This window comes from Zosterops lateralis, assembly GCF_965231275.1.
Source record: "Zosterops lateralis genome assembly, chromosome: 14".
NCBI lineage: Eukaryota > Metazoa > Chordata > Aves > Passeriformes > Zosteropidae > Zosterops > Zosterops lateralis.
Genome location: NC_139774.1, coordinates 4,937,000 through 4,964,075, shown reverse-complemented (window position 1 = coordinate 4,964,075; position 27,076 = coordinate 4,937,000). Strand labels below are relative to the sequence as shown.

General features: G+C 37.9%; 1 protein-coding gene across 4 annotated transcripts in view; it reads left to right on the top strand.

The window, feature by feature from the left end:
• Nucleotides 1-358: 358 nt before the first annotated feature.
• The window catches only part of TENM2 (teneurin transmembrane protein 2), a gene marked incomplete at its 5' end in the record, with an annotated part of 486,538 nt that continues 459,820 nt past the window's right edge, over nucleotides 359-27,076 (top strand). For all 4 annotated transcript variants that reach the window (XM_083871601.1, XM_083871600.1, XM_083871599.1 and 1 more), the window contains one exon: nucleotides 359-584. In XM_083871601.1, coding sequence (XP_083727727.1) covers nucleotides 359-584 — 226 coding nt within the window. The remainder of the gene's footprint in view (nucleotides 585-27,076) is intronic.

The window sequence follows — 27,076 nt, the reverse complement described above, 5'->3', positions numbered from 1 at the left end:
GTTCATTCAAAAATCAAAAGATGACAGTGTTTTTGTTTTATCATTATTTTTTTCAACCCTTGGATGATGTGATAATTTAGATAGAATGCAATTATTCTACAGCATTTATTTTTTTTTCTCCCTACCCATTCAGGTCAATTATTTCAATTTCTAGAGGATGCATCATGTGGGGCCTCCCTTTTCTTCCCGATCTGCGCCGCATTGTTCTTCAAGGACAAGTCAGAGAAAGCAGAATAAAACAAAACCCAGTGGCAGCATCACTTACTCTTTTTGTCATCCTTTCATGTTGTTAGGTGACAGTGAGTGACCCCAAGCAGAAGAGTGGCTCTCCTGGAAGCCCCGTGCCTGGCTGGGAACCATGGACATCAAGGACAGGAGGCACCGCTCGCTGACCAGGGGCCGCTGCGGGAAGCAGTGCCGCTACACGAGCTCCTCGCTGGACAGTGAGGACTGCAGGGTGCCCACACAGAAATCCTACAGCTCCAGTGAGACCCTGAAGGCCTATGACCACGACACCAGGATGCACTACGGGAACAGAGTGTCTGACCTGGTGCACAGGGAGTCGGACGAGTTTCCAAGGCAAGGTATGTTTAAAGTCAGAGCTGGCTTCTTATACAGTAATCCTTGGTGGGCAGTCTGCTCCTTGTTAAAGAGGTTTTAATGGAAGAGCTCTAGGAGAATGGATATTATCTTACCATTATTCCCACTGCTTTGTGCTAAATTCGAAGAGTGCTAAAGAGCACTGCTTTGTGCTAAATTTCTCAGAGTTCTGGTACTTTTGAAATCCACAATTTGTAAATGAGGCAAACCAAGATTCCCTGATCAAAACATTTGATAGACACAAATGCCCTGTCCCTTAACCAGAGGATGTCTTTTGCACAGATCTGGGGGTTAGCCAATGTGCTAACTTGGTATCCTGTTTCCTAGGTTAATTTTGGAAATGATAATGGCATTTTCACCTAAACGTGTCTTTCTTTAACACAGAATCTGTACTGATAATACAACTAAAACACAGTTATGGTAAAAACCCATATGGCCAACATACATTCATTATTCATCAGGTGCCTTGGATTTCCTTTCCTGTTTTTGAATGCTGTGTAACTGAACTGTGGGAATGGGAGTGCTGGTTCCTCTGGCTTCATTTTGTCACTGCTCACCCATATTGCTCACCCTTGACTTCATAAAAACTGAAAGGAGAAAACCCATCTAATTCCTTTTGTAATTGGCTGTAATTCAGCATTGCAGCCTACAACTGATATTCGAAATAACCTGCCTGTGTGAACTTGTAAGTTAGGAGAATTAATCTCTTATTTTATAAAATGGTGCCTGCTATGTCCAATGGATTAATGAATTAAAAATTTAAATGGTTTTCCTTGAAAAACCTGTAAATGTGCGCTGTACACATGTAGTTTTATTCTCATTTGTGTATTTGCTTGTCTCAAGAACTTGTAAGCCTCTGTGCTGAAACCATTAGTGAACACTGCTTCATAGGAACTGTGTTTAGTTATCTGGTTTACTTGTCCAAACAGCCAGGGGTTAAATTTGCATTCAATCAACAATTAGATTTGAATTAAAAGCCTTGACTCAGTGTTAGTTGAAGAATCAGATATGGTTCATACCAGCTAAGATACAGGCAGGTTTGATGGATAAATTTATGGGTTTTGTGCCCTTCTCAATGGAATGCAAATCATGTGGTACATAATTTCAATGTACCATAATTTAAATGCAGAAACTCTTCTGGTTTGTAGATGTGCTTGTTAACAGCATGTCATAGTTCTCTGCTACACATTCCTAATGTGGTGGCTCAGGGACTGGGAAGTTATCACACTTGTGGAAATCCTTCAGTGGAAGGTCATTTCTTACAGCTGATATCATGTCACACATCTTGTTTAAAACATTCTGACAGCAGCCACAATGTCTGTCTTCACCTTTAAATCAAACTAATAATTAGTGTCGATAATTAAGCTCTTGTCTAGTCCCTTGTTTCTCTCACATGTGTCTGCAGACATATGGGAGTGTTTGCTCTGTGCTTCTCTGTCCAACACCCAGTTCTGTTTTCTGGGGTAGTCTCTGTTCTTGGAGGGTGTTTGCCCAGAGGTGTTTAGGATGAAGCATCAAAGTTCACCTCGAATGTCAGAGCTGCTGGGGCCATTTTCACTGCAGTTTGTTCTACTTTACTGTACAGGAGTCATCTAAATATTACTTTTCCCTATCGGGATGATTGATGCTTCAGCTCAAGTGCCTCATTTTAGTTTGCAGGTCATTATTCAGCATTCCATAATGGTCTTTTCCTCTTGATTACTGATTTGAAAACTGTTCATCCTCCCTCTGCTCCTAATGTCTTCTTGTCTGCCCTCTTTACAAAGTGGAATGCAAATTGTTGGTAACTGAATTGAAACACTCAGATTTTTTTTTCTTATTGTTATTTTTGCCCCTACTAGTCTGTGTTGTTGTGTCTAAATAAATAGTGTTTATTTTAGAGAGTCAAAGTCATTTTTTGTTAGATAATGAGCAGCAACTCCTTATTTTCCTGCTTTTGTTAAGTTTAGAAAGCAATTTTTTTAGAAAATAAGTCTCTATGATGATTCTTTGCATCTGAAAGCCGGATATCTTTCTAATTGAATGGTTTTACTGACATGAAATTTGAGATAGTGTGACAGGCAGATCTAGATTAAGATTTGGTAGCTGTTCTCACTTTCTATATTAACATTAGGTAGATAAAAATGTGGTCCATATAGTAGAAAGTTCTGTTCATTACATCTTGTGCATGCAGTTTCCAGCTGCAGGCATCTAGGCATTTATACATTTAAATTCATCCTAACTTTGAGTGGGTGTTATGATGGGATTAAATTCTGTACGAAATAAACATCCTTAAAATAAATAGTCTTCAGACATTTTTTTTTCTTCTAGTAGAAAAAAGCTTGACATTTTTTAAAGGAATTGCAGGTATTTTCCTCAGTATTTTGTCTCTTCTATTAGAAAAGCTGCAAACTTTTGACTTACTGCAAAATATTTGGTTTGACCGTGGCCCTGGAACTGCTCACAGCTGTTTTTGAGCTGCTGCCTGTTGTACATTACTGGATTGGAAAATCTGTTAAGACAAAGTTCAATTCATTCTGCTTTTGTTTATCATGTTTGTCAGTGAAATGCTAATAACAAAACCTATATTCAGAGCTCAGAAATCTGATACAGTTCTTGCTGGGTTGCTTCAGTATTTTCCTGGGAGGGAAGAAGGTTGTTCAGACTTAGGAAAAGGTTTTAAGTGTTCCCAGTGACTGATGAGCTGCTGCTTAGAGGCCGCAGCTGCTCTGACAGTGCTTGGGCTGACCAGACTTTCTCTCCCTGCTCATATTCCCAATAACACCAAGATGAGATCTTTGATCATCTTGTCATCAAACCTGAGTCATCCTCAACTCCTCTGTTAAAATTAATGTATCCCTTCCAAATCCAGCTGAGTTTTGGCAATTACAGTTTTAATACTTCTCTCCAGGACCTGTGACCTTTTGGAAATGAAATGTTTTGAAACATAGATTTGGATTAAAGAAATTAAATAAAACTTTTTTCTCATATTCTGCCTAGAGTGGGAGCACATTTTAACTTTCACTTTGTCATGCAAAGGAAGGAGTGGCATTCTGCAGTCTGTTGATTCTTCATTATATCTGTATGCTTACACAATCAGAGGAAATTCAAGGTAGAGGCAAGAGGGCAGATTCTTTAACATGGAATCAGATGTAAAGCGGCTTGTGTGGGAAAAGGCCTCAAGGCAACTTTCCTCTTCTAGCCAGTACATATGGAACCTCCACTTCTCCTGAATCAACCTTACTTTGGTATTAATGATGACCTGAGAGAAACACGATCCCAGGGTAAAATATTGATTAGTGTGAGACAGTTGCCTTCAATTTTCCCTGTCTAGAAAGCATGGTCATATTGAGAAATAAAAAAATATAATTCGTGGAGCTTATTTAATAAAGGAAAGATGCTGAATAAAACCTCCCTCCCTTACCCTCTCCCTCCCCAAATCATAAAAGATGATAAGGTTCTTATTAAGTGATTTAAAAACATGAAAGCACTTTTCATCTGTGCTTTCATCTGTGTTGAAGTTGTTAATAATGGAGCAATGTAGCAGCATTACTAGACTAGCAAATAAATAAAAGTACAAACCTTTAGAGCAGCCTTCTGTCAGTATGCTTTCAAGAAAGGAAAAGCTAAGAAAGTCAAATGCAAACCTAACATTCCTCCTCTGATTTATACTCTAATATCAGTCAAGTGCCATTTCGAGTTGTAATAACAAGATGATCTGATAAACAGGAATTAAACCAAAACTTTGTGTATGTTAGATCTCAGTCACAATAAAAACCAGAAGAAAATATATTTAGAAGTGGATTTTCAGGGAGACATCATGGGATTGACTTTTGGTCTTTGGGGTATTTTTTTTTTTAAACATGCACAGATTGTTTTCTCTTGGTATTTTGTGGATTTGGGCTTTTGTTGGGTTTTTTTGTTTGTTTGTTTTGATTTTTTTTGGGGGGGGGGTTGGGTTTTTTGTTTGTTTTTGGTTTGGGTTTGTAATGTTTGGAGGCTTAATTTTGTTTGTGTGCTTGTTTTGTTTTGATTTCATTTTTCCTTCCGAGCAGGAGGCCCTCTGATTTGCAAATGATAGTTTAAATCAGTTGTGATAATCTCTTCCTTTTCACTTCCCGTATGTTCCCCTTCCCTCTTATTTTCTTGGCATGTCACCATTTTACATCTTCATCCATTGTGAGTATCTTTGCTGTGTGTGGCTGGGTGCTCAGACCTGACCACTGAGGGTGAGAGTGTCTGACCTGACTCACTGAATAAAAGCTCATCTTCGTCTCCTCTCACCTGCTGGACCAGCTGTGATGCTGCTGAGAACTCCAGTAATAATTCATGACACCAGTGCTGGCAAACGCAGCACTGTTCTAATATTAATGTGTATTTGTAGAATAAACAACAGCCAGACATAATATGAGAATTCTCTGTACAACACGCAGTTTCTCTCAGGGAATAACTTTTTATTCTTGGCAGTTTCCCACAACTGATCATTATTAAAAATCAGCATTTGTTTACAGTTTAAATTAGACACTCAGAGTGCAGGGACTTCTGATGCAAATATATAAGTATATATAGACTTATGCTTCTTTTTTTTTTACTTTTTTGATCTTTTATTTAGCTTTCAAAAAGAGCTTCTATGTTTTCTGCTTCTTTACTGGACTACTCATTAGCTGATGATTAAGTTAAACTAGGTTCTATTTTTTTTAACCATTTGCAAAGTTACCTGCACATTGTGTATGCCAGATATAAAAGGATAACCTCTAAAAACTAGATGTTATCAACATGTAGTAAACACACACACTGAATAAAAGAAAAAAATTAAAATTCTCAAGTCTACCCTAAAATAGGCTTTGTAACCATTTTCATGCAAATACCTTTTCAGAAGAACTTCAAAATTAATAGGAGATATGCTTTCTGTACTTCATAGTTTCAAATTTCTATCAAGCAAAAAGATCCTGTCCTTCATCAAAAGGTGTGTTTGCTCGTCCTGTAGTGCTGGAGTCTGACTGAGTGCTGAAGAAAACCTTTCCTTTGTGTACTTTTTTCCCTCCTCGTCCTTTTACTCTGCTATGTAATAGAATTGTAAGACTTTGGATACTGAAAATAATAATTTCTGATCTTATAAACCCTTCTCCATTTTCTCATACACATGTGAGCAAATACTCTTCTAAGAAGTTTGTTTGCACACATCTGTGGATGCTTTTTCTCATATTGAAATCTACTGTAAAGGGAAATAATGTACTTCATGGAGATGAAATCAGTTTTATTTTTAAAAAATATTTTAAATGAAAATAATTTTTGACTAATTCAAATAATGAAAATGGCTAACATTGAGCAAATCTTGCAAATTTGTTCAACCTTCTATGTCTTCTTGTCTTCCAAAGGATCTACAGTTCAACTGATATTTTTTAGGCTCTGGTTTTCAGCAAGAAGTGTTTGCAAGGGAGGCTGATTACTTCTGAGTTCTCAAGCTGATGGAGATAGATTCTTTTCTAACTCACCTGTTAACACTGAAATGTCAGATTTAAAAAACTTTTGCATTTGATCTGGATTTGAATTTGGCATCTCTGTCCTTGCATCTGAGGCATGTTCCAGAAAATAAGTTTTTACCTGTAGTCCTGAACTTGCTTTAGTGAATATCATTTTGTTTCTGTGTACTTGGGAATCTATCTAAAGCTTTTTTCTGATAAAGAGCATTTAGGCCATTTTCCTTCTCCTCCTCTTTTCTCATTATACAGGAAGAAAGAACTATTTAAATAAAACAGAGTTCAGCAAATATTTAACATACAAGAGCATTTATTTTGGATTATACTTTGTTGAACTCTCCAACACCACATGTTTTTAAGGTCTGCATCTTCAGAAAAAAAAAAAAAAAGGAAAGGATTAGATATTTGTATTTCAGTGGAGTGTGTGGAAGATGGGTTAAGCACCAGAGAGTATTCACTGCTCTAATGCACGAGTCAGTTTTCAGTTCAAGTGCATTGGGACCAGGGTTTAGGTGAGTTTTTGTTTACTCTGTAATTGTCTTTGCTGCTTTATTTTTTCCTCCCGTGTTCTTTTGAAATGTCTTACTACTGGGGACTAAATTCTAGACTCAGTGGACAGCTGGTTGATCCATGGTGATGATTGCTCTGTTTATATTTCCTCTGGCCTCCCTGTTTGTTCTCCTAATACCTCCAATGTATTAGGTGATTTTTAGAAGCTTTTAAAATATTGTGGCTGGATCCAAATGCACACATTTCACATAGTAAGAAAAACATAAGCAAAGTTTCAAACAAATAAAAACACCACCCAAAGCTCATCATCTTCCTTAGAGAACTGTGGGGGTTTTGGAGTTCAGTCCAAGTGCTGATGACCAATTCATTTAAAGGCTATAAATCAATAGCAAAACAAAAAGATAAGGAGGTATAATTGGGTAAGAAGGGCCCAGCATTTGTTCTGGCACTTGTTTTATATTATTTGTCTCTGGATTCAGAGTTCCAGGTCAGAGGATGTGCAGTTACCTTCCTTGGCCTGCTATTGGGTTCCTCATTAACTTTCATGAGACTCTTTCTACATTGATCCCAGTAAACTTTCCTTGAATTAAGCACATTCTCAAGTTGTGGAAACATCAGCAGACCGAAAATCCATGATTTCCACTGATGGGCAATGCCTGTGGGAGCTCAGCCTCCACGTAAAAAGCAGATGACAGCTTCTCTCTGGGCTTTGGAAACTGGCTTCAGTTTTAGCCACTAGGTCTGGTGATGCTCTTTTCTGTGTTATTGGAACACCCATAGTACCCAGGGTTTTTCTGTACAGATTTAATTAGATGCTGCAGTTCAGTCAGTTGTCTGTTCTGTGAACTGTCTGTCAATCTAAGTAGAGTTCTTCAAGCATCTGCCTGTATAATGTCATCTTCTGTTGTGAATTTTGACTTGGTGGTGGTTTCTCAACCCTTTCCTACATTTCAGTTTGTCTGTAATGGAAGTGAAGTATGCCATGGCAATGCCCTGTATGCCCCAGTGACGTAGGTAAAGACAAGTTGTAGACACAGTGATTTGTATAAAGGTGGTTCTTTGACACTATTTCATGTTTGTAAATCCAACTTCAAATTATCTTTTGCTGGTAGCAGTCAGTTCCTGTTGAAGTGCTGATCCTTTAAGGTTCCAAAATGGTTTCAGAGACTAGATAGCTGATTAGACAAAATAGCATGCAGATATCTTTATATATTGCCTTTTTTTTTTTTTTTTAATATGAGTGCTTAGCTGGAAGTGACTACAGTGAATGCAGAAGTACATGTCTGTGAATGTAGACCATATTGGAAACAGAGATTTACTGTCCCGAAGTGTAATGCTTACTCAGCCATCTGATGAGATTTGAGCACTAAACAGTTTGAGAGGGATGCATAAAGCTGTTTTATTACAAGATGCTGTTATGAATTGTAGCAGCTTTCCTTATGCTATGCTGCTGTTGCCAAACAAGTTGCATGGATGTAAGCAGTTTTATTTGTAATTACTTGCTTACATTTCCTTAGAATAGTTGGGTTATAGCTGTTTGTGATTCCTGCTCCTCCACTGGTGGCAATCTCTACATCCTGTTTAATTCAGAATGAAAAGAGATCTTTTTTTAAACTGTTGGGAGAAAAGCCTCTCTGAGGAATGCTGCTGCTAATATGGGAGGTGGAGTGGGGCTCAGATGTTTGTGTGTGTGGCAGAAACTTGTCAAAATGGATGCAGAAAGCTCAAAAAACTACTTGGCTGTTTCTTCATAATTCAGTGAAAAGTAGAAATCTCATTTTAGCTGAATTTGAGCAAGTCCAGAAAATGGAGAAATAAATCACTCACCTAAAGAAATGCTATGGAAAATACAGTAGTTAAGACCTACACTTTTTCCTAAACTTTAGTCAAAACCTGGATGTTACAAACTGAATTTAACACTTGAAACTGTTCTTGACAGAGCAGTGAAGGCAGTTCCTGTTTTCTTGCTTGAGTGTAGCTACAATTGCTTTTGATGATGCTGCTGGACTCTGTTTTCCTTAAGACAGTCAAATGTGTTCCTTATAACAATCCTTATAACTGCTTTCACAAAGTAAGATAGTTGTTTGAAGAAGATTGCAAGAGAAGAACATGTCTCTTCAGTGTAGTTTGTCCAGTGCAATTTGGAATATCCAATCTTGGTCTTCTGTTGATTGCCATGCAAGATTCTTCCTCAGCTTTAAAAAAACAAATTTACTTGGAAGAACTTATCAGTATCTGTCTGTTTTATCCCTAGCATTGCTCCTTCTTTGCATGTTCTGAGCCCAGGTGTGCCTTGCCAATCCTACTATTTTTAGACATCTTTTAGCTCCCTGTCCATCACTCTCATGTTCTTTCTTTCCTTATTGCCTCATTAATCCACTCTTGAGTTTGGAGTCTTGGTAGTTGCTGTTTGCTGTGTTTCTTCTCTTGGCATGTTTTTCCCAAGTATTCGTGTGTCATCTAGACCTTATAGGGATTTTCTTGTGCAAGGGGATGGCACCGAGCACTGCAGCTGAGGGGTTTTGTTTTGCAGTTCCACCACCATTTGTAGAATTTAAAGAAATGTCTAAAGCCAAGGAAATTTGAGCAGCTGGCTAACATCAGCTGTACTTTTGCACTGTTCCATGTGAAAACCACAGAATAGCTTGTGGTCAGTTTTTACCTAGAAGTGAGCAAGTTGTCCGCTGTCTGTGGAAAGAAGTGGAAGATTTGATTATGAAATTGATATTCATAATCATATTTGATTTTATAAATGTAAAGGCTCAGTTGCAGATGACTCAGTTCAGTACAACTTTGTCTTCTCAAATACATTAATCAATTCCATTTGTTTAAATACTAAAGTAAAAATTACCAGTATTTTAGGTTTTGCTACTTAGGCCAGAAGCAATGTTAGTCAGATAATTTAAAAAAAAAAAGATCATCAATTAGAACAAATTGCGTAAATGTTATTCCTTCAAGCAAACGGCCACTCTGTGGTAGCTGGTCTAGAACTGTATATTCACTTTTTAAAATTACTTCCAGTGGAGTACTGTGTTTTAAGGATGGCAGTTGATGATGATACATTAAACATTATAAACATAATAATAATTTTTCAACATAAAATTTATGTTGTTAGAGTACCAAAAAAAACTTTTTATAGATGGTAGTTAGTTTGACTTCATAGCAATATCTGACTTTCTTTTGAAGTTTTTCTGTCCCTGAGATAGGCATTTGAATGATATTGAAGAAAAGCTAAAATGGTACTTGGTCTCTGTGGGTAAAGTATTACCTTTGACTAAAATTATTTACGATATGCTAAAACTTTACTACACAAAAAGTGATAATCTGGGCTTTATTCTTGCTTAAGTAATCTTACCAAAGACTTAGAGAGGTGGAAAGAGTAATATTAGTTGCATAGTTTCTCTTTCTGAGGTGTTGGGGTTTAGTTTCTAGTGTGTCTGCTAAACTTGCTGCAAATATATTTTGACACTAATACTGAAGTCATTATAGCAAATAAAATTTTGTGTATGACTAGGCAACTAAGTGTGTGTGCTCCTATTAAGTTTGTTTCTAAATTCTTACAAAAATAAAACTCATAAGGCATTATTACCTTATGCGCTTCAAGCACTGAATTTATAAAGTAGGTAGTTAATAATATGAGGAATGATATATCACAGCTGTAATGCCATGTCTTCCAAAGTTAATGAATACTTACAGTTTTCATAATGAAAAATTAAAATAAGGTTAAAGTGGTTTATAAGACTGCCTACAGATCCAGCAGAAGTCTAATTAGAAGAAAGAACATTAAATTTGAGGGACTTAGAAATATATATTACCTAGTTATATATGGACTAAAATCCTGCACTTGTATTTAGAATTGCTCAAATGTGGACAATTCAACCAGAACACAGCACAGAAAAATGAAATGTTATTTGCTCTCTGAAATCACTGTGTACACAACAGATTATGGGTTTAGATGTCTTCAGTACTTCAGTTACGTGAGTCTCTCTTGTTGACTCAGTGCAACAATCTCTCATCCGTGTTTGCCCGTTTCTTTACCATTCCTGGGGTAAGATGAACCTTGGTGCTTGTTTTCCTATTACCAAACGTAATGGAGCTCTTGTTACTGTGCCATGGCAGGTCTGGGGCAGCTGCCACAGAGCAACACAAATGAGAGGCTGCTTTTGCATACCAAGGGCTGCTTGAGAGATCCCACTGCCCACAGCTGCTTGCTTGGGAGAGATGGTGCTGCACAGCTGAGACTCAGCTGGATTTGTGAAATTACCCCCAAAGAAAGCCTTGAACTTCCCTAGTGATGTTCAGAGCCCAAGAAGCTGCTGTGCTGTGTTCCTGTGTTGGGGCAGGGTGTGGCTCTGCTGGAAGAGGACAAACTGCCTTCTCTTCCCACAGGTGTTTGCCCAGGCAGGAGCCTGGGGAGGCTGACAATGTAAAAACTGAGATGATGTTGTCATACTGCGCTTCCCTGAACTTGTTCTTGCATTTTGTGTAATGCAGAATGACTGTAATTGAGAGTATCTTTGGGATAAGTTGCCTTTGTGGTTATCAAATATGTCAGCTGTGCTTTTTATGTTTATATGTCGGGTTTGTAACTCTTATAAGCTATTACTGCATGACAGACTCCTCCATCTTAATTTCAGCCTCTTAAATTCATTTTCTTCTTTCCTTTCTTTTGACAGCATAACAATATTACACCTTGATCCCAGGATATCAGTCCCACACGGGGTTTGCTGTGTGAGGCTTTTTGTGGCCATCACTACATGAGCAGAATTGTCCTTGTTAGCAAAATTCCTCTGAAGTATTGTTTTAGAGTGAAGTTTTCTTGATGTCTCTCTTTTCCCATTATGTCTACAGCTTGCAAAAGCATAATGGAATAGAATTTACCTAGTTTTTCTCCAGTATCTCTTTTACTCCTTAAGATCTTAGTATCCAATTTAAGAAAATGTACCTCAAAAGCTATTTCAGAAGTGTGGCAACTTATCCTCTTAACCACATAGGTGTGATATTTATAAAACAGAAACTTTGGCATTTTAAGATGTGATGATGATCTGTAGAGCAAGAAGGCAAAGGAAGTACTGGAATAAATAGAATTACTTGACAGAATAAAGAAACCTGAAAATATGAGGTAATTTTTTACAGATCTAACATTGTGGTTTAAAATATACAAATGTTTTATTGTTTAGTAGTACGGATTCACTTACTGAATTTAAAGTATCCATTTGCTCAGCTGTGAATAGTGGAGAATAAGGACTTAATTTAGATTCAATTTTTTCCCTGAAAATCATGATTTTTCTTAATATAGCATGGGTTTGAGTTCTAACTTAATTTAAATTTAATCTAATTATTTTAATTATCCCAGCATCATGGTTTTTTATCCTCATTGTGTGGGAAATCAAGGCACAGAGGAGCCTCAGAACCTTGTGCATGCCGAGAATACAGGGTTCGACCTGAGACTTTGATAAAGGCTTCCAAATTTAGAGACCATAAGTAAGAATGTAGGTTTGGAGTTTAAGCAGAGACATATTAAGCTGGGTAGTGGAAAGTTTTGAGGTTTTAAAGTTAAGATATAGAGGTAATTATAAAGGTAATAAGAAGTTTTAAGGTGTAGTTCTGAAGGATCGTTTGTCTCTATATGATTGGATAAAATTGCCCCCATTGTGGCAGAACATGTGGTACAGTTTAATTAGCCATTGGTGAGAAAGTTAAAACAATAACTGTGGCAGTAGATTTTTGGCTAATAAACCTTTAAATACCCATGTAACCTGTAGTCTTGTGGCCACTGACTCTGAACTCCTAGTGCATGAGGTGAAGATGTTCTCACTCTGTGAGGCTGAGGCAATAAATCATGTTTTAAGATGTCTCCCAGTGGTCCCATCTCTCATAATATCCCAAAATCATTGTTTAAGCTGTAATTGGAACAGGTCACGTTTGATAATCCTTTTCATACAATGGTTTGGGTTGGAGGGGACATCAAACCATCAAAACTATCTCATTCCCAGCCCCCTGCCATGGGCAGGGACACCTCCACCAGATCCATCCAGCCTGGCCCTGGAAATTCCCATGGAAGGGAACCACAGCCCCTCTGGGCAGCCTTTCCATTGAGAAGAAAAGAGGGAGTGACCATTTCAGACAGTAAAGAAAATACAGTTCTTAGTGCATTTGTCAGGCATAGGAAAGGTTTGTTTACATGTGTTTGCACCAGGGATCTGCAAACAAATAAATGGGTCAAAGTGATAGAGATTTACCTTAGATCCTCCTCAGGTGATGGGAATAATGTGCTGTAAGAGAGGAGTTACAGTTGCATATAAAAAAATGCTGTTACAGAAATGCGCAGTAAATTTCCACAAGTGATTAAATAAATTAAGCTCCTGGACACGTTTATGGTACTGTTTTCAAAACAGGAATTAAAATCTATGTCTCTGGAGGTTGTATGACTACTTAGCAAGGAAACAGACTCAAAGTTATTGGTGGCATCAGTGAATAACAAATATGCCTTTTTTAAACAAGATGTATTGTACCTCATATGTTTACTACATTTAGTCCAGCAGGATAATTTACTTAATGCTCTGCAACATTCCTGGGGGAAGAAAAAAAAAAGAAAAAGAAGCCAAATTGTTTGGCCTGAATTCATCTTGCTCATATGTAAGAAAATGACTAAAGTAAGTAGTTCATTTATTGTTTGTTCTTGTAAGAGAACGTCTTGCAGACATGATGGGTCTCAAAGAACTTTATCACTTCAGATTTCCAGACAGAGGGTGAAGTTGAGCTAAATCTCTGCACAAACTTTATCTCTCTGCAGCCTTTTACTGAAGGTATTTTTCTGTTGTCAGCAGCTCCAAGAGCAGAGTTCTGTGCTTTGGTTCTGCATTTGGTCTTTGCACAAACCTCCCTGTGAAAAAACCAAAGGAAATCTTTTAGCAGAGTGAGCACCTAAAGGACAAAGTAGACCCTGTTGCATAAGAGGGAAAACTGTGTTTTCTTATAATTTAACTCCCTGTTCCCCTTAAAACTCCTGTTCTATTTAACTCCTGTTCCACTTAAAAACCTTTTTGTAGGGACTATCTTAAATTTCTTATGACTCCAGGTTGTAAATTAACATACGGCGTAATCTGAAATGCAGATGAGGGGAGAGAGGGCACTTGTGGAAAGTGGCTTCTTGTCTTACTGTCAAGGAGACTGTTATGCTTGAAGTTTTATATTTCTGCTGAAATGCATAGATATTTTTGGATATGCAGGTGGTAGAGTGTGTCTGACAAATTTTCTGGTTGGTTTTTTTTTTTTTTTTTCTCTCAATGAATTCTGTGCAAGAGTCTTGGCAAAATATTTTGAATGCATTTGTGTTTTTTTCCCTTTTTTCTCTATATTCACTATTCAATTTTTTCTGATTTTTTTTATCTCAGTGGTCCTTTTTTACAGACTTTTAATCTGTGCAGAATGGTACTGGTAAATAAAGACTCATAAAATCACAGAAAAAAGAAATAAACCTAGTGAATTTAATAGAAGTGACCATATCTTCTGTGTTGAAAAGGTAAAGTGCATTTTCAATTATGAGGATTGATGTGGAAGAGAGTTGCCATGATAAAGAGAAGATGAACAAGGCTGGTCAGGAGCAATGCTGAAAGAGGCTAAAGAAAAAAGGTGTCAGTGTGGACTTTAGGGTGCTAATTCTGGCAGAGGCAGCAAGAAGAGAAAGCACTAGCAGAACTTGTGGAACAGGCTCTTATCTAAATTAATACTGAGATATTAAAAAAAGTGTGCTGAGGTACCTGAGTTTACTGGGGGCAGAGTGTGTGGTGCTTTATTCACTGCTCTTAAGCTCAGGCCATCCTGAACACACCAGGCAGTGTTTGCACAGCCCTGGATGAATTTGGAATTGTGTTTGTGGGGTCATTTTTGCCCACCTGCATTTTCTTTTATTTCCTCACAGTCTGTATTTGTCATGTGTGTGACCAAACTCCGAGAGACTGGAGCTTGAAGTGCTGTGCTGATGCAGGGCCTAGAGCCTATTTTAATTCTTTTTCTTTCTAATAATTACCCCTAAATAATTAATTGCCACGGTATATCTGAGTTCTCAGTACAAAGCTGTCACTTTGTTTTTTAGCATTTTCATTATGACATCATTAATGCTTGATTACAATGCTTGATTTTGACCACCAGTACTTCCCATGGATTTGAATTCTCAGTTCTCCTGTGTTGGGGCTGTGTTAAAGCAAATATCATTTTCCTAATGGGAAGTGAAATTTCACATCAGCAGGACAAGCATGTGCTGAGCTTGGCTTTATTTCTTCCATAAGAATGTAATATTTTATTATTATAGATAATGTCATATATATACATATCATAGTTTTATGTATGTAATTTCATTTTCTATTTATTTTATATAGACATTGTTCTTCCCTTCAGAAAGCAAATGTTATTGTAATTTTTGACAATGGGCATTTATTTAGTAAGAAAATAAATTTTACTTTCAGAGCTTTTCAATTAGAAAAGAAGAAAAGCAAACTGATTATTATGAACTATAAAATTATTCAGCACTGAATACCAGTAGATAATCCAGGGCACATTTTTTTCATCTATTTAACAGGCCTCTAAATTATAATGAACTTGTCTTGATGTGCATGTTAATTTGTGATGAAAGGTGGTAAATGAGAAGTTACCCAAGATTTAAAGTCTAAGAAAAACAACTTGAAATGCCTCTATTTCATCTTTTATGTAGCTAGAAATGATATAAAATGGAAGAAGACAGAGGTGAAATGCTTAAGAATGAAAAATGTATAGATTTTAAGTAATTCATATGGGTTTTTTCCTGAAGAAAACAAAAGCTAAGATTATATATGTCATGCTGATGTACCAAATCCTATTTAAGTAATTGAGATGTTTGGATTTTGGTATTTTTTGTCTTACTCTAACTCACATATTATGCCAGTGGGATAAATGATTTTGGTTCATTCCCATTTTACAGACAAAGTGCATGAGAAAAAAGATTAAGTGAGTTGCTCAGGGGCATGAATAACATTGTGAGCTGAAAAAGGCAAGAAAAATCTTTGCACTTTGATTAGTAATCCATTTTTATTTATATTAGCTAATATTTCCACTCTTGGTTGGTTTCCCTTTCTGTTGTCTGTGTTTTTAACTAATCAGAAATTATTTTTCAAACTTCTCTGATTAGTAAAACTTCAAGCCATCCATAAAAAGGGAGAGTTCAAATTCAGTTAATTCCATGTGTCTTGTTTCCATCTAATTTTTTGGTGTTTCTGGAAAATACATATTGCCTTTATCCATCACAAAAACTGTAATAATAATTTAAAAAAATAAAGATTAGAGTGCTTTTTTTGTTGTTACAAAATAGAATTTAAAAATATGAAGGTGAAGTCAAAGACATGCTTTTACTGGGTTTTATTAACATAGGAATTACTCCTGTTCAAGCAGCTTTATTAATACAATTTATTCAAAAAAGTTGTCTGAAACTGCTGGATTGGGGAGAACAAAAGACAGTCAAAGAAATAGGAAAGGTAGGCATCAAGGGACACAATAGTGGAGGCTCAGTGAGGGCTGGCACACCTTAGATAGGAGTTGTGAAATAAATGGCAGAAGAGGAGAAATGAGCTGAATTTGCACAAACTTCTAGGAGTAAGTCATCTAACTCTGACTTCAAGTGTGAATAACATCTCAGAAGTCAGTGATAACCATGTCTTTCATTGAGAATCCAGGTTTATTATCTCCCTGGGGTGACTCCTAGAGAAATGTCAGTAGTATTTGACTGAGCATGTTTGGGACTCTGCCTTGTTGGCTAAACCCAGGTCTCTCTATGGAGGATCTTTTCCAGAGACAGAATTTTTTATTGATCCTCGGAGTGTTGCTCTGAAAACTGACCACAGGCTTCATGGCAGTGGTACAGCCTTACTCCTTTGGTGCCAGGGGATCTAATTATAAATCACTTTTCCATTGGGAAAAGGCCACAGGTGGAGTGCAGCCCCTGAGCAGTGCATGGACCGCTTTGTTCCACTAAGAGAGAAAAGGGACAAACGTTCACCATGAGATGGGCATGGCCCCCTTCACACTGGGAATGTGCAGCACAAGGTTTGCAGCCACTCTTGGCCTGTTATCAGAGGAATTTTTGTCATAATAGTCTAGTTCCTTCATGGTTCAAGTGCACAAGAAATATTTCTGTTTGGAGTGTGCTGTTGTGGTCACTTGAGTCTTTCTAATACTGTTACTGATAACAACTTAGATTTCTTGTACCAGTATAATTTGCAGTTCCATGAGCAATTTTTATAGTGCCTAGTAAAAAAAATGAAGTAGCTAAGTCTTCTAGATGGGTTTATTCAGACTGTAATATCCTTCTAAGCACTGTAAATCTTTCATTGCATTAATTAAAAAAAACTGTAACAAGATCAGTTTCTGGTTTTCTGAAATTCAGGGTACATCTCCCTGTCAAAAATAAGCATTCCTTTAAGAAAATTATGGAGCCAACCTTGATTTAAAACATGAAGTAAAATTACAGGCTTTGAGTTTGTTGTCCTTTGGTCAATAATCTTCCTTTCTTCTGATCTGTAACACAGAGGGTAATGGTAGGAATTTCTTCTCTGTGTGCGATACTTCAGTATATTCACAAAGCATGATTTAGTTTAAACATGGGCTAAATATGCATGTATGGATTATATGTGTGGTGGCCAGCCTGGTCTGTTTGTGGAGAGGAGTTTCCTTATCCATCCATTTATATTGAGAATGCAAGAAAATAGGAGTTATCCTCAGGTAACTTTGCAGCACAGGATAAAGTCTTTAGAATTCATGAAACTTTAGAAAAAATGCATGCAAGAAGTATTTTAAAATCCAGGTAATTTGAAATATTCATGGTTAAACTAAACAACCCCATTCCTATATAATCTGATTAATTTAAAAATATGTTTGTAAAATTCAAAACATTTTACATGTGGACAGTGCTTGTAATTATCAGTGTCACCTAGAAAATTAAAGTATAGGTGTATCTAAATGAAGACACCAAGGAAAAAAAATCATATGGATTTAAAATAGTAGTTGAACTGCATTAATTCACTCTTATTCATTATTTTAGTGACCTTACTTCAGTTTCATTAGTTGAATTTTTGGAAGCCGTTACATCAAAGTAAAAGCTATTACATTTCTAAAAATCAGCATTTGTGTAGGTATACTTAGGAGTTTAATCTTCGCTTTTTTAACTTTTTGGGGTTTGTGCAGTTAAATTGTAACGCAGACACAAGCACAGATAATTCAGGTTATAGAGATCCCAGTGTCAGGCATTACAAGGCACCCATTCTGTGCACAATCCCAGCAGAATTCAGACTCCCATTCCCAGTAACAGTCGTGGCTGCAAATGATGTTCAGCTTCAGAACATTGGTGTCACAAGGATGGGGGCAAATATTTGTTCAGGTGCTTGCAAATAATGATGAAATATATTCTGAGTAACTAAGTGTCCAATATATAATCACCTTAATGGCCATGCTCTATGAAGGGTAATATTATCCTGAATTTTTCAGAATACTCTGAATATTTTTTTTGTGACATTTAATGGTTTTTTTTTTCTATTCAGAACATATGTAACAAAACCAAGAAATGTAAGCCAACTTCTTTATCGTGCCCATTACATTGTAACTTCTCTCCATTAATTTTTCTTCTAGCCTGAAAAAACAGGCTTGTTGCTCTTTCAGTTTGGAGGTGCCATTAACAAATTTAGTCCAAGGGTCACTGCCTATTCCAGTTCCTGCATGAGGCAGAAGGAATCAAGGTACATCTGATCCAGTCCTACATCACTTAGCACTGTGTGCAATGCAGTTGTAGGTTCACAGCAGCCATGAGCTTGTTCTTCCCCAGGCAGGAAACTGTCCCAGGGAAGGTCAGGCTGTGGTAGGGAGGATGCAGAAGTCAAGTTTATTGTTTAATACTGACCTCTCTCCCTCTTCTGTCTTGAACCATCCCCTTCATGATGTGTGGTATCATGTAAGTGCTGTGTTGTGGCTCATGTTTTATGAACCAAAAGACTGGAATTAGATAACTGCTTTTTTCCCAGCATTTCTTATGCTGGAATTGTCTTTTCCTTGTGTTTGCAGCTTTCTGATGCACAAGGCAAGGGCTGTTTCAGTCCTGATGAACGTGATGGAGCTGTTCACAAAGGGATTGTTTCTACACCATGCTGCCTTTAAAATGTATGCATAACATGCTGCTGGTTTGGAATTCAGCCTAAACATGACCTTGAGTAAATGGTTAATCTGAGTAAAAATTATTCTAATGGATATTTTTTTCATACCAGGGTTTCTTTTAATTCTAAAGCAGGAGGGAAGGTTTACACAGTGCTTGGTAACTTTCCTCCCCCACTTGAGAGGATTGCAGGTTAAGTGGGAATGGAGCCAACTCCCAGTTTCATGTCCTTGCAATTTCAGCTGGACTGTTCCTGTCAGGTTATAGCAGATATTGTCATACGTAAATGGATTCAAATCAAATAGAAATTACTTTAGATTTTTTTATATGAGTGTAATTCACCAAGCTGAGTCCTTATAAAATCCTATTAAATTCTGAAGTCTTTTTTTTAACATGTACTGAATACATAGAGCATTGCAAGCCTTCTTTTTTTTATAATGGGAAAATGTTTGGGGAGATAAAACCATAAGCTGTAACTCATCAAACGCTTGCAGACGAGGATTTTGTTTCCTAGTTGATTCACCTCCCTGTCCTTTTTTAAGCTTGAAAAATCACTTAGAGGTGGCTTGAGAGTAGAATATGGCTCATTGATAGGGAGGATTCCATGGAATTTATGGTGGGAAACTGAAAATGTGCTTCAACAAGTGAGGAAAAACAAGGGGAGTAAGGAGAGGTGTGGGAGCAGATATGTTTTTACTTGGGTCCATCCAACCGTTAATAAGCTCAGATTTGAGTCCTACTGGACTTTAATTAATAGCCCTCTGCTGGGAAACACAGGCTCTCTAAACCAGTGGTGAGGAATTCCAAAAAAAAAGAGCTAATCTGACAAGTATTATCTCTACAGGCATACAGAGAAATAAATGCTTTGTTGTAAGAAACACACCGTAACTGATCTGTGACCTCCCTGGCTAAAGCAACAGCCTAGGGAGGTTATTTTTGACTCTCAAAATGAGTGCTTGTGTTATCATTGCTGCTTACTGTGCTGCAGCTCACGAGGCTTGTTTCCTAATGTCCTTTTACCTGTAGAAGAAACGGATTAAGCTATTCTTGAAGTCAACTTCATAGAATGAAACAGATACCATGCTCTGGAATTTCATAGTGTTACCAGGGTTTGCCTGTACTGGGAAAAAATCAGAATACTTGGTAATTTTGTCTTGATGAAATCTCTGCCACTGAGGCTTGACTAGTAAACCCATAATATTTTATTTTTTGTAACTGAAGATGGTGTTCTGGTTGCCTGGCTTTACAGCTAAAGTAAGGCAGGACTCTGGGTAGGCTACATTGACTATAACTGTATCATGCAAATGAGCTGAGGGGAATTTACCCCTATATGCTTATTCTTTTACAATACCTTTAAAATTCTTTTAAGAGGAGCAAAGATTGAATTTATTCTATTAAGAAATTGCGTGGTGTATTTTCTCTTTGTGCTTTCTTTTTGCAGAATATTTTTTCCCTGTGCTTTTTCATATTTAGAACCTGTCTGAGTTGGACATGGAAGCCTAAAGGTTTTTCTGACAAATTGCTGAGGTCTATTAATTTGTATGGTTCGTTTGTGCTCTCCATAGTCAAACTGAATTTTCTGGTGCATACTTTGGTTGTGTAGGAAATGCAGTTCTATTTTAAAGTGATATCTAGTCCCTGTAATATTTTTTTTTCTATCAGTGTCAATGTATTTGGAAGACTGAGTCCCTGTAAGGTTGAAAAGAGTCACTTCAGGAAATAAAACTAAATTGTATGTGAGGATTTTGTGAAGAGAAGCTACAGTGGCTGGTGAAGGCTCTTACAGGAGTACTGAGGGGAGGAGAGGAGCTGTTTAATGCCAACTCTTCCTGTAGCCTGTCAATTTATTCATGCAGTGGACCTTGCAAGCCCAATCCACAGATGCTATTTTCTGCTCCTTACTGAATAAAACTCAGTGCTGGGTCCTGAGTGTAAAGATTAATTAGTCAGTGAGTGTTAAAGGTCTGTTAAAGCCATTATGGCGTGTGTCCACAGAGACAAATAGGGGCTATAAAACACTGTGTTCGAAACCTAATTTTACATGTGTATTTTTCATTAATAATAATGATGGTAGTAATAATTATGGTCTTTTCATTCTGAAAGCTCTCCAAGGACTAAATGCATAGTGCAGTGCATACTGTGTAGGAAGGATCATGCTTTCCATCACTGAAATGCAGGCTGTCAGAAGGCTGCCTTCGACTGATGGGGAGCTTAGGTTGTTGTTGGCCATTGCTCAGACAGCTGTGCAGTGCAGCTCCTCCAAGGAAGCTTCTCTGTCCACAACTAATTGTTTCCTGAGCTGAGGGTACTGGAAAATATGTGTCAAGTGTCAATGTTGAAAATGGCAATCAAAGAAATATATATATATAGTTATTTATGTTTTACTTGTTTTCTTTTTTTTTTTTTTTTTAGTTTGACTTCAAAAACATATTCTTCCATTTGATTGCCAGCTTTGAAATAAGCTTGGATTTACAACATTGTTGAATGTTTGGCTTTTTATCAGAAATTTTCAGCTAAGTTAATAATTTTTAGCAATTGGCATAGGTGGGAAGAATTTGTAAATATAAGCTTATGCATGAGTTGAAAATGTTCTTGCTCATTTCTCCGGACTAAACTGCAACTGTTCTGTGTGCACTGAGAATGAATGTCAGCATTACCAGCACCTTCAAAAATTAAATACTCCCCTTTGCATATTTTTCAGAGTTCTGTGGGGTTGAGTGACTTTTTTGTGTATATTTTTGGTATTTGGAACCAAAGCTGTAGGGAACTGAGATGAGTGAACCAGCTGATAGGGCCTATCACTCACAACCATTCCAGCATGCAAAGCTAGAATTGATTATAATGCTTGTAAAGGTATTTCTTCTTTTCTCAGAAAGAGGCTTAAGCAAGGAAGGAAGGGTTTATAAATGTTCCCAAAATTTGGGTTCGTTTCCCCCATTATGTCCAGCTATGGGGTCCTTGTTTGATACACAACACACAACCTTAATTTACAAAACCGACTATATATTTTTTCTATCCAGTTACAACTGAAAAAAGTTGTCAGCAGGATTGGAAGGGAACTTCTGGCTCTAGTTTGGGCTCTTGCTTTGTGCCGTGATTTCATCACAGTGCCACGTGTGAAAGATGCCAAGATGTAATAGATCAGAAATACAGAAGAAAAAAAAGATGGCATTTTCCGTTAAAAGCAATGGACTGTCAGGTCAGATTCCCATTGTTTTTCTCTGAATGCTTTCCAGACTTCTTGTTACACACTGACACCTTAGACAATTTTAAAAATCTGTTGGTTCTGTCCACAATGGAGGGGAGAATTCAGCAGTGTGTGCAAAAGTGTTTGGGGGCTTCTCCCTCTCTGTGGTTGTTTGACTCCTGCAGTGTTTAAGGGAAGCCTTGTTCCTTTAGGGGAGCAGTAAACTGTTGTTTCAGCCGTTGTGTTGATGTCAAACCCTGTGAGTACAGAAAAGAAATGGAAAGATGTTGATTTGTTGAACAGGCTTCCAGCATGAAGATGAGTGAATAGAAATGGATAGATATGATGACTGGTTTAGTGTCTATGTTACATGGAACTATGGAGAAGCAAGGCAAGGTTATTCCTGGAGAGAAGTTCAAGAGGGAGAAAGAAAAAGAAACAACTTAATGGCTCCTGCCATTTCTGTCTGCAAATGATAGATCACCAGGTATGTTTTGGAACCTCCATGGATAGTCATTCTAGAGGCTTTGAGAATTTAGTACTCTCACCAAAGAAATGGAATTAATCACTCACTTTAGCAACGTATTTTTATTAGCCAGTGAATGAATGAAGTCAAAGGGCTAATAGATGTAGTGAGCAGAGCACTTGCTTTTCAGCTGCAGGTCAAGCAGCAATTGCAGATCTCTGAGGAGCTCCTTTCCCAGAGACAACTTGGTTTCAGTTTGCTGAAGTGACTGTCAGAGCCAAGGGTGTGAGTGGCAGCTGTGCTTGTTCACCTCATCACAGTCCCTAATGCTGCCTGAAACCCATTCCAAACATTTCACATCTTCTAATGAAAGCTCAGTAACTCTGGTGTCATCTCTTAAAGTATAGAAGCATGCTTTATTCTAAGATAGTTATCATCAAAAAAAAGTATTTATTTTTGGGTCTAGTTCATTTTTGGAGTAATTTTACTGGTACGTGTAATATTGATTTTTTAGGAATTGTGAGGGCTGCAGAAGGTCTTGTGAAGACTGAGTAATTCAGAATATTTTAGATGCCTTTATTTGCCTTTCATTTGGCAGTCCATCAACACTACACTATTAAAATTGATACATGTGTTAAAATTAATACTTGAGTGTGACTGTTATTTCAGATATGTGTCAAGGTACTTGGCCATAATTTCCTACTTCTGTGTATGGTAATGATTCTTCACAAATATTCAAAATAGTTACAAACAGTTGCGATTTGGGCAAAAAAACCTTAATTTACATAAGGCAATCCATAATCAAAAATTGCAAATTGGGAGAATGCCTGTTTTTAGTCCTAACCTTTGATTTAGTTCTGGGCTTTTTCAAGCACTTGCCCATTTTGCTTGATATTTGTTATAATTCATGTGGTTGTATTTTGATGTAAATCTTTATGATTACCAGTGATTAGAGAAGCCAGTGCAGGCCATTAAGATGTCTGAGGAGGAAGAGTGCTTGCAATGAGCAGGGACAAAACGTGTCTGCAATTTGCAAACAAAAAGTAACAACAGCAAAAGTTTTAAACAAGAAACCTTTCAGAGGGAAAAAACAATGTCTGAGTAATCTCAGTGACCAAGGACTGAGAAGAGGCAACGATGTTTGTTGTAGATGGAGGGCAATACCACATTGTGTTTTTTTCATCTTCTTAAGCTTCTAAATCTCCCTTTCAGCCTTTTGCTGCAAAATTAGACTTTAATGTTTCATTATTTACATGCAATATGAATTCAGTCCTCTTAATAGTTAGTCTTCTCTCCACTTCATTGTTTTACTGTGTGCTTTTTGTAGATATTAGCCTTTCATTTTTATTGGCAAAATAATAAAAAAAAATTGAGTGCATTTTGAGCACCACAAATTAAGCTAATTTTTTACTGTTGCCTTTTAAATCTTAATGATGTATGTGTTATTGTATAAATCATGTGAATGGCTCATGTATAACACTAATAATAGCATTACCACTAACAAAAGAAAGCCAAGTTGTGAGTGGTGGATCTTGTATACTTTCTGTATGATTATGTCATAGGGAGTAGAGAGTAACAAAAGCCAGTAACGATGGATAATTTAATGCATACAGCATGGCTAGCAAATCAAGTGCCAGAAGTTGCATCTTAATTTGGGCAGATATTTTCTGGATTCCTTCTAAAAACCTCCACAAAAACCACAAATGCAGGTTGTGAATATAACATTGTAGGGTAGCAATTTATTGCACTATAATTTTGTTTATGGCACTACTGATCAGCAGTTTCACTGTGGTGGCTTAAAGCTTGACTTTTATTGGAATAGACATTTTGTGGAATAGCAATGACCAACAATTACATAGTTTTGTCATTTTCATATGGGTATCATTTATTAACAGCAATATCCAAATTAGCATTTCAGAGGCTGTTCAGGCTAGATGGTTTTAACTGCTCCTTCTCACATGAAAGTCTTAATTTCCTTCACAGCACGGACCTGTGAACTGTAGGAAATGACTGTGGGGTCTGTACCTGATAAATCTGCCTTCTAATGAGGGTCATGGCAATGTGGGGCTGCTGGGGAGGGAGTGTCCCAGGCAGCCCCCTCTGCTCTGGCCCCAGGTGTGGCGTGTCCAGAGGGCAGAGCTGGGCAGGAGGGGCTGTGCCAGCAGGGCAGAAGGTGCTTCAGCTCCTTGTGCCAGTACCCAGTGTCCTGGTTTAGAAAGACAGGTGTCTGCCAGGGAAGGCTGGAGCTTCCCTTGGAATAGAGGATGTAAACCCCCTCCCTCTGAATTATTGTAATTTTGCAATTAAGGGGACTTTCAGGCAAAGATATGAAGATATGGGAATAGGAATAACAGTTCTTTACTAGGTATATTAAAAATACAAATGTAGTCGTACAGAAGAAGAAAAAAAAAAAAAAAAAAAAAAAAAAAAAAAAAAAAAAAAAAGCAAACAAGGAAAAAAAAGTCCTAGAAACGCTACCATAGTCAGAATACAACCTGACACCCTGTTGGTCAGGGTGCTGGATGCAATCCAGTCAAGTCCTTCTGCAGTGACAGATGTGGTTCTGATGGAGCAGAGATGATCCTGTAGAAGGGTGTAGTTTCTCTCTGAAGGTCCAGTGATGGTGAGATGGGTCTGGTCTCCCTCTGGGAATCCAGCACAAACAGGCTGTGCTGCTGTTCTGAATGCCAGGTTTGATCCAGGTGGGAGTGCTGGGCTCCTCCCCCTGGGTGGAGCATCTCCCCATGGGATGATGGAATTGTATCAGCCCTGCAGTGAGCCTGGGTGGCCCATGGACAGCAGAGATCCCCTGGAGGGAGGATGGGTCCTAGAAGGGATAAGAACCCTGCCCCAGCTGGTTTGAACAGCTGCGCATTGACAGCAGACACTGCTCCCTGCCCCCCAGAGTTATGAGGAAAGGGTTATGCAAGAGATAAAGAAAACCACCTCCTCAGCCAGTTTCAAAGGATGGAAAACTGAATACAGATTTTTGGTTACATATTGCAACCCAGGACACCCTGGGAAGGGAAGGTGGCAGGCTCCAAGGTGGAGCAGCCCAAGGCACAAGGGCTCACCTGTTCCTGGTGAAGCTCCTCCAGGAACCAAGTGTTCCTGCCTGGGTGGGGATGGAGCTGCTGCTGCCCAGGCTCACAGAGAGGCCCTGGGGGTGAGCACAGGACAGAACCCCGCTCAGCACGAGCCCTTGTGGCTCTGGGGACTCTCCTTTGTGTTCCTGTGTCACTGTGTCCGTGATAATGAGATAGAAGGGACATCTCGGATTTGGCCTCCTTTAACAGGGTTAGGTGCTGGGGCTTTGGAGTCAATCTTTGACACATGTCACAGCTGTTAAGGTATGTATTAATACAAAATAATACATTTGTGTAGTGTTCAACTTTCCTGGAGCTGTCTATCAGAAAGTTCTGAAGTGGATTTCTTTAAAGACTCCCTGTCTCCTGAGGAAAAGGGGATAAGGCAGTGTGTCCCTGGACAGGATCTATGACTCATTATGTCAATCAAATTCCACTTCAGAGGGGAATAAAGAGATTTGTATCTCAAAGCTGTGCATAACGACTTCTTGGCTTTTCATTTCATATTTATGAGCGGTTTACTTTGAAGTGTTTATCAGGCAATACGCAGAAACATGAGAGAGCATTGCCTGAAACCATGTTCAAGTGTCTAATCTGTTAAATGCTTGCTGAGCAGGCTAGTTCATCAGTGTATGCAATGCAAAAAAGAGAGGAAAAAAATAAACTTTCTGGGGTTTTGAAGCAGAATCTTTATATTAACAATATAAAAAGGATTAATAATGCCAAGCATTTTGAAATAAATGTAATATATGAAACTTACAAAAGTTGGTTATGTTCTGTGTTAAGTAGATAAATAGTTCTTTGCTTGAAAGGAACCTTGACAGTACTTAATACCAAAACTATACAGTGCCACATCTGCTCTTAAGATGGGAATATACAGTATCCACAGGATTCTCACTGCTAATTTTGAAGCCTTGAGACATTCATAAGCACAGGCTGGTGTAGGTTTCTTTTTCCCCTCCAAAAAGGGCATTTCCTGATAACAGGAATGTTAAAAGCTGATTTTAAAAAAAAGCAGTGGCATTAGTCTGCAATGGAAAGAAATAGAGCAGTATTACCCATTTGCTGTGTGCTGTGCCTGCAGTGGGGCTCTGAAGAGGTGAGTATTGTTAAATAGGTCAAAAATTAAACCCCATAATTTTAGGTGAAATGGAAACCAAATAGCAATGTTCTTCTCATTTTCCTTTAGCTCCAGTGGGTTAGTTAGAAGAGCCCATGTGCCTCGTGGTGCTTATTCCAGTTACCTGTTCATATATTTTCTGCTACCTGTGCTTTAAAGTCAGGCTGGATGTGACTGGTCCAGGAGCTGTGTGAGGGTCAGGCTTTACTAATTCTGGCTGGATGTGACTGCTCCAGGGAATTGTGTGGGGTGGAGGCAGAGCCACTGCAGCCCCAGCCTGCAAACCCCCCTGGCAGTTCTGATGTGCACGAGGGCAGGGCAGTGGTTACCTGGGTGTGCCTGAGCTCCATGATTTCTATCCATGTTATCCTGCATTGAATTTGAGCTTGGAAGTGAAGTTGTTTTCTGTTTTCAAACATGTTCTTACATATTAGTAATATTAAGAAGGATCAACAGGAATATCACTATTTTGGTTT